At 37.0% G+C, this 8,586-nt stretch overlaps 1 protein-coding gene across 1 annotated transcript in view; it reads right to left on the minus strand.

Moving 5' to 3' along the window:
* Positions 1–7,259, minus strand: part of GALR1 (galanin receptor 1) — a 761,312-nt gene extending 754,053 nt beyond the window's left edge. Inside the window, exon 1 of the mRNA XM_053714847.1 lies at positions 6,585–7,259. Coding sequence (XP_053570822.1) covers positions 6,585–7,259 — 675 coding nt within the window. The remainder of the gene's footprint in view (positions 1–6,584) is intronic.
* Positions 7,260–8,586: the final 1,327 nt, after the last annotated feature.

The following is an 8,586-nucleotide window of genomic DNA, read 5'->3' on the forward strand; positions in this document are numbered from 1 at the left end:
ATTACCTGTATCTAAGCCTCTGCAAACTGACCCTTATTCTCAGTGCTTTCTGCAATCTTGCATTTTAGCCAATCAGTGTTGGTTCTTGTATAACCATTATCATTCTCCACAGGACTGAGCACAATGTTATATATATATGGTACACATGAACTAGCAATCTCTGGCTTGTACCAGACTTAAAAAAGGTAATAAAACGCACTGGAAAAGGGCGGCCTGCAGGAGCTTAGAAACAGGTGAACTTAGAACTTATAAAGTTAAAGGAATAGTCAGGTCAAAACTTTCATGATTGAGATAGGGCATGCAATTTTAAGCACCTTTCTAATTTACTCCTTTTATCAATTTTTCTTCGTTCTCTTAGTACCTTTATTTGAAAAAGCAATGTAAGCTTAACCCCTTAACGACCGAGGACGTGCAGGGTACGTCCTCAAAAAAAAGGCAGTTAATGCCTGAGAACGTACCCTGCACGTCCTCGGTTTGGAAAGCAGCTGGAAGCGATCCTGCTCGCTTCCAGCTGCTTTCCGGTTATTGCAGTGATGCCTCGATATGGAGGCATCCTGCAATAACCTTTGGTAGCCATCCGGTGCAGAGAGAGCCACTCTGTGGCCCTCTCTGCACCGGAGATCGGTGGCTACCTGCGTTGGTGGGTGGGAGCCGGACCGGGAGGCGGGTGGCGGCCATCGATGGCCCTGGTTATGTGCAGGGGGGGCGGGATCGTGGGCGGGGACGAGCAGGGGCGCGCACGGACGCGCGCGCGTGCACGGGAGGGCGGGGGCGGGCGCGTGCACGGGGAGGGAGCGGGTGGGAACCGCTACACTACAGAAAATGATTTAATAAAAAATGTATAAATATCGAAATCTTTAAAAAAAAAAAAGATCAGCAAGGTGGTGGGGGTTTGTCTGTGTGGGGGGGGAAGCTACACTACAGAAAAAAGCCCCAAAAAAATAAAAAAAGCACTTTTTTTTGCAAACTGGGTACTGGCAGACAGCTGCCAGTACCCAAGATGGCCCCCAATGAGGCAGAGGGGAGGGTTAGAGAGCGGTTTTGGGGGGGATCAGGGAGGTTGGGGGCTAAGGGGGGGATCCTACACCCTAGCATATGTAAATATGCTAAAAAAAATTTTTTTTTTTTTAAAAAACCCTTTTATTTTAGTACTGGCAGACTTTCTGCCAGTACTTAAGATGGCGGGGACAATTGTGGGGTGGGGGAGGGAAGGGAGCTGTTTGGGAGGGATCAGGGGGTGGGATGTGTCAGGTGGGAGGCTGATCTCTACACTAAAGCTAAAATTAACCCTGCAAGCTCCCTACAAACTCCCTAATTAACCCCTTCACTGCTAGCCATAATACACGTGTGAGGCGCAGCAGGATTTAGCGGCCTTCTAATTACCAGAAAGCAACGCCAAAGTCATATATGTCTGCTATTTCTGAACAAAGGGGATCCCAGACAAATATTTACAACCATTTGTGCCATAATTGCACAAGCTGTTTGTAAATTATTTCAGTGAGAAACCTAAAATTGTGAAAAATTTAACTTTTTTTTCAATTTGATCGCATTTGGCGGTGAAATGGTGGCATGAAATATACCAAAATGTGCCTAGATCAATACTTGGGGTTGTCTACTATACTACACTAAAGCTAAAATTAACCCTACAAGCTCCCTAAAAGCTCCCTAATTAACCCCTTAACTGCTGGGCATAATACACTTGTGGTGCGCAGTGGCATTTAGCGGCCTTCTAATTACCAAAAAGCAACGCCAAAGCCATATATGTCTGCTATTTCTGAACAAAGGGGATCCCAGAGAAGAATTTACAACCATGTATGCCATAATTGCACAAGTTGTTTGTAAATAATTTCAGTGAGAAACCAAAAGTTTGTGAAAAAATTTGTGAAAAAGTGAACGATTTTTTGTATTTGATCGCATTTGGCGGTGAAATGGTGGTATGAAATATACCAAAATTGTCCTAGATCAATACTTTGGGATGTCTACTAAAAAAAAATATATACATGTCAAGGGATATTCAGGGATTCCTGAAAGATATTAGTGTTCTAATGTAACTAGCGCTAATTTTGGAAAAAAGTGGTTTGGAAATAGCAAAGTGCTACTTGTATTTATGGCCCTATAACTTGCACAAAAAGCAAAGAACATGTAAACATTGGGTATTTCTAAACTCAGGACAAAATTTTGAAACTATTTAGCATGGGTGTTTTTTGGTGGTTGTAGATATGTAACAGATTTTGGGGGTCAAAGTTAGAAAAAGTGTGTTTTTTTCAATTTTTCCTCATATTTTATATTTTTTTTTATAGTAAATTATAAGATATGATGAAAATAATGGTATCTTTAGAAAGTCCATTTAGTGGCGAGAAAAACGGTATATAATATGTGTGGGTACAGTAAATGAGTAAGAAGAAAATTACAGCTAAACACAAACACCGCAAAAATGTAAAAATAGCCTTGGTCCCAAACGGACAGAAAATGGAAAAGTGCTGTGGTCATTAAGGGGTTAACAACTAACAAATTTTCAGTACAGCACCTGTGTAGCACTTGCAGATTGGTGTCTAAATGTAGCCAACAATCAGCAAGCACTACCCAGCGTTCTGAACCAAAAATGGGCCGGCTCCAAAGATTACATTCTTTAAAATAAAGATACCCAGAGAATGAAGAAAAATTGATAATAGGAGTAAATTAGAAAGAAGCTTAAAATTGCATGCTCTATCTGAATCATGAAAGTTTAATTTTGACTAGACTACCCTTTTAATATAGCAATGTTGGTTATGCAAAGCTAGGTAATGGGTAGTAAAGGTGTTTTATAACAGTAAAAAAATTTCAAGTCAAGCAGACTGTCTCTTTAAGTTTAAATTTAAGCGTACCTAGCATGCTCCAGTGCCACTCTAGATTAGGATACAGCAGATGATTGGCGGATTCATGTGCATGCTACTCCTCATCTGGTTACATCCTTATTTCCAGCAGCAAATCACTGTGCAATATGTAAAAACATTGATTATGTTTAACCCCATTGTAAGAGATAATCACATTAAGAACACACAAACAAGGAATCTTATCTCTGCAAAGAATTCAAAGAATTTTGTAAGAAAGATAGGTTGGATCTAGAATTCCCTTGAGTTGCAATATGCCTCCCATAGATATTAATAAAGTTCTCTGAAATTCTGTTTCGCAGAGGAGATCAACTTTAAAGGGACATTACATACCTATTGTTTTTGTGTAAAATTGGGTTTTTTATTTTGTCCCATGCAAAATCTGTAGCTTAAAGGGATAGTCTAGTCAAAATTAAAGTCTTATGATTCAGATAGAGCATGCAATTTTAGGCAACTTTCTAATTTACACCTATTATCAATGTTTCTTTGTTCTCTTGGTATCTTTATTTCAAAAAGCAAGAATGTAAGCTTTGGAGCCTTTGGTGCCCATTTTTGGTTCAGCACCTGGGTAGTGCTTGCTGATTGGTGTCTAAATGTAGCCACTAATCAGCAAGCGCTACCCAGGTGCTGAAACAAAAATGGGATGGCAATGAAGCTTACATTCTTACTTTTTCAAATAAAGATACCAAGAAAATAAAGAAAAATTGATAATAACAGTAAATTAGAAAGTTGCTTAAAATGCATGCACTTTCTGAATCATGAAAGTTTAATTTTGTCTAGACTATTCCTTTAAGTTTTCAAAATGCTGCAAATTCCAAACACCAGCTATTTTATTTCTAGCAATTGTAGGTAGAAAACCCTTTATACAAACTGTTTGGCACCAGAAAAGGTTTTAATTTCGAAATAGTTTTGATTTTGGAATATTTCAATCTGTAATATAGGACAGATTAGATAGGGGATGGAACCAAGTGTAAATATCAATATATTATGTCATTTATTAAATATATCTATGTCATAATACAGCTTATACATGCAACCTAAAAGGAAGGTTTATATCATGTTTAAAACAGTACTTTTGCATAAATAGTACTCTCAGAAAGATAGGACAGTACTATAATCAGAAATTAATAGCTGTTATAGTTGTTGTTTTAAACAAACATAGACTAGTGTTTGCATTTTAGACACTGGCAGAGAAGACTGTGACTGACAGATGGGGAAATATAATAATGTTTGATAATTGCATTGTTTTTTGGGGTTTTTTTTTAATACTATTTTAAAAGTTTGGATTTCAAAATAGTTTTGGATTTTTGAATTCTATATTTGGGAGTTTGCAAATGTACTTTACAATGAGAACTTTAAAGGAAAATCCCTGTCTAGTCTTCTTAAACTCTGAATATTATTGTACACTGAAGCAATATATAAAGTACAATTTCTATTTTCTACATCAAGTACAACATCTTATTTCTACTTCAAAGAAGATTTCTACTTTGTCCCTCAAATATGATCCTTACTTTGTACTTTTGATAAAATGTTTTCTGAAATTACAATTTTTACTTTGTATTTTGAATTATACTTTGTACTTTCAATATGATTTTCAGTTGCTTAAACTGCACACAATACTGTAATGCATGTGTCTTTCCTTCACAAACAGATATGTAGGGAGCTCCACTTAGCAAGCTATATAGCTCTCAATGTAAGTTTTGCTTTTCTAAAATCTTGTGAAAAACCTTGTAGTACTCACAGATCTTTTGAGATAGTCTTGCCAGGGTGATGAGTTGAAAATCAATGCCATAATGAGAAAAGGAAATTCATGTAAAAATAGAAAGCTTTAATAAAATAGAGCATTTTTAATACTACAATGTTGTGTTGTTTTTTGTTCTCACCTTAATACTTTGTCCAGGTTTTGTATTTTAGCTTACTCTCATTTATAAAGTACATGATTAAATGTAGTGAGCAGGTGTATTAAGCATACACACTTTTTAACAGCCTGAATAATTTAAACACAATTTAAAAATATAGTAGCATTTGAGTTTTAATAAAACTGGTTAACCATCATTCAAAACAGTAAATGGAAATGTACTTTAATTAAAATACTATGGTTTCACTTCTCATTAATATGTTATATATACAGTATATATATATATATATATATATATATATATATATATATATATATATATATATATATATATATATATATATATATATATATATATATATGTGTGTGTGTGTGTGTGTGTGTGTGTGTGTGTAAGAGAGAGATTAGGTGTGTGTATTAGATTATATTTGTGGGTGTGGATTTGTGTGATAAGATAGAATGTGTGTGTATGGGTTAATGTGTCTGAGTGAGTATGCCTGTGTTTGAGTGTGTGTGTTTGATCGAGTGACTGTGTGTATGTGTGAGTGAATGAGTGACTGACTTGAATGAGTGACTGATTGTGTGTGTGTGTGAGCGAATGAGAATGTTTGTGTGTGTGTGTGTGTGAGAGAGAGAGAGAGAGAGAGAGAGAGAGAGAGAGAGAGAGAGAGAGAGAGAGAGAGAGAGAGAATGGCTGTATGTAAATACTGTTTGTGTGTTTGTGAGTGTGACTTTGCATATGTGTGTGTGCGTGTCTGTGAGAGTGAGTGTAAATGACTGTATGTGTATAGGTGTGTGTATGAGAGAGAGTGAGTGTGACTGCGTGTGTGACTATGTGTGAGAGAGACATTGACTGTATGTGTATAAGTGTTTGTGTGAGTGAGAGTGTGTGTGTGTGAGTGAGAGAAAGTGACTGTGTGTGTTTAAGCGTGTGTGTGTGAGAGTGTGTGTTTGTGTGAGTGAGTGAGAGTGACTGTGTGTGTGATTGATAATATGTGTGTGTAAATTATTATTATTACATATGTAAAGCTTAAAATGTATTAATTTTGGCAGTATATATCGCATATGTTCATAATTATTTTGAATTGTGAAACTGTCCTTCGAGAAAATAGTTCTGGTATTGTCACTGTGGTTAGAGGTTAAACTCTGTGCATATTAGTATCATGATTTATTGGTCTTCACAGCCCTTTGCAGGATGGAGTTGGAGTCAGTGATCACACGAACTCCAATATATCTGTATCTTTTGGTTTCATGTAATTACAATACAGCGCTAATCAGGCCCCTCACTTGTGCCAAAGCTTATAAGATTAAATGCTAATTTTATTTGTATCTAACTAAATACAATTATCAGCCTTAATACGCATTGAGTTATTATCTTGCACTACTAGCATACTGTATATATTAGGAAAGGTGTTCATTCAAGACTAAAAAAATGTCCAGTGCACAAGGCTTTATACAAAGAAATTATGTTTCCTATTTGAGAAGCGAACTCTACAAATAAGAATAATGTGGCACTTCTGCAATACACAGCTCCATCAATCCCCGAATAGAATTCTATTCAAACCTAATGCTTCAGCGAGGTGCCAAGAAAATAAGCAAATACAGTCTATTGAGTTGGTATATGTTACTCATTCCCTATATTATCTGTATAAATTAAGTGCTTTTGTAAAAAAACAAAAACTAAAGAAAACAAACATGAAACCAATGGAGTTATACACTTTCTTGCATTATCACCTGCTTGTAAGCACTCGCCAGCAAGAGGACAAAATCACTTCTTCCTTGGAACAAAAGACTCACTTTTGAAGCATCTGTAAGAAGTTGTAGCAGTCTGGCTGCCACATGAAATACATTATTACCTTAGCATAGCAGAATGAGATCAGAAGCAGGGGGAGCAGGTAGCCAAATACGAATGTGGATACCACATATATCCTCTTGTGCTTGAGATTTGACCAAAACTCCCAGCAGAATGTCTCATTGTTGCCCCTATAGATCAAGCGTTGGTTGTAAGCAACAGGGGAAGCCATGGCAAACGAAAGGATCCAGGTAAGGATAACTCCTAGAAATGCATTTCTCGACACACGGATTGAGGAGGACCTCCTGGAATGGACTATGGCCACATAGCGATCAACGGACATGGCAGACAAGGTAAAAATACTGACCAGCATGGACACGGTGAAAAAGTAATGCACAAACTTGCAGATGAAAGCTCCGAGCACCCAGGTTGGTAGGATATAGACTGTAGATTGAAAGGGGATGCAGAAGAGAAGATAGGCAAGGTCTGCAATGCTCAGGTTCAGGATGAATATGTTGGTGGTACTGCGGGGTTTCCCAGGTTTGTTTCTGGCTAGTACTGCAATGACCAAAGAGTTGCCCAGTACCCCCAGGGCAAATATAATTCCAAACACCACCAGAGTAATAACGTTGTCTATGCCAATGCCCAACAGTGGTCTTACTGCAGGTGGCTTAGATGACCTATTCATTTCCACAGCCAGTCCATCAGTTTCGTTCTGGAGTTCTATTACTTGATCCATCACTGAGGTTTCAGGATTCAGCTGTTATCCTCAGAAGCGTCAAGAACTTCGCAAATAAGAGTTTTTTGTTTCACTAAAGGGAACCGTTCAGAAACTATACGGTCGTAACAGGTGATGAATTATTAACTGTAAATAAATGAAATATTGATTTTCATGATTCTTGTCTAAGTCACTGTAAAAATGCCAGGTACTAGGGAAGTAGTTGTAACAGGTGAGCAGAAAGATAAGAAACAGAATATGAAATTAGAAGTTTGTTTTGACAGTCCCTGGGAGCAAACAGGAGGCTAACTGGTAGAAGCTAGTAGTAGCCTGTAGCAATGTCTGCTTCTCTCTGTATGCCAGTAAAGTCTTCACCTCTCTCCAGCTCTCTCAGCTGCTGTTGCTGATATCTGTATAATGTGCACAGAAGAGGAACGGAGCCCCCTAGATGTATTTTTCCAACACACACAAGCTCACACATCACATTATTGAGGTTATTTTATAAAGACATGATTTGCTAGTAGGACATTTATTTGTTTTCATAACCATATTCTTAGTTCATGCATCAGATGCTTTATATGTGAAATCTCGAAATCAGATTTTAGGAATAGATAAATAAGAAATCATTTTTTCTTAAACGGATCAGTTTTCTGTTTCTCAGTCATATAGATAGATGGTTAGTGAAGTGTGTCTCACCCTTAGAATTATTTATAGCCCTAGTTATTTTTGCAATCTGAGGACAAGAATATGTACTTTATAATTATTTGTAATGGTTATATAAACTCATATATCAGGTAGTCATTATAAAGTTATAGCTGAAATATCTGCCAGTGGCTCTCTAACTTAAATGGTCATAAAAGTGTAAAATGAAAATGCTCTTTTTTAACATAACCCCTGCATATAGTTAAACAAATAAAGTCAACTCTAGAGCAGCAATACACTTCTGGGACCTAGTGAATACATCTGTTGTGCCAATCACAAGAGGCATATGTGGGTAGCCAGATGTAAATTGAAACGTCTCTTTAAATTGTTTGCTCTGTCTAAACCATGACAGTTTTTTTTTCTTCAAAGGAAGGTAAAGGTGTTAAACTAAAATGGTCTTTTTTATCTCAACATTTTATGTATAAATGAGATCCCCTTATCTTCTAACCCCTGTATGCCTGCGCAGATACAATGCATCATCACTTCTTAACAGAACATGGCCTGTGATTGGTGGATGTCTACACACACAGAGAATAATTAGCTGAACAGCTATCATGTGAATTGCAATGGAAACTTTTTTTTATCATATCTCATTGGTCCTCTTTCCTTTTTAAGGCACATTAATTGGTTGATCTAAGGATATATC

The sequence above is a fragment of the Bombina bombina genome, chromosome 5 (assembly GCF_027579735.1).
Source record: "Bombina bombina isolate aBomBom1 chromosome 5, aBomBom1.pri, whole genome shotgun sequence".
NCBI classification, from domain to species: domain Eukaryota; kingdom Metazoa; phylum Chordata; class Amphibia; order Anura; family Bombinatoridae; genus Bombina; species Bombina bombina.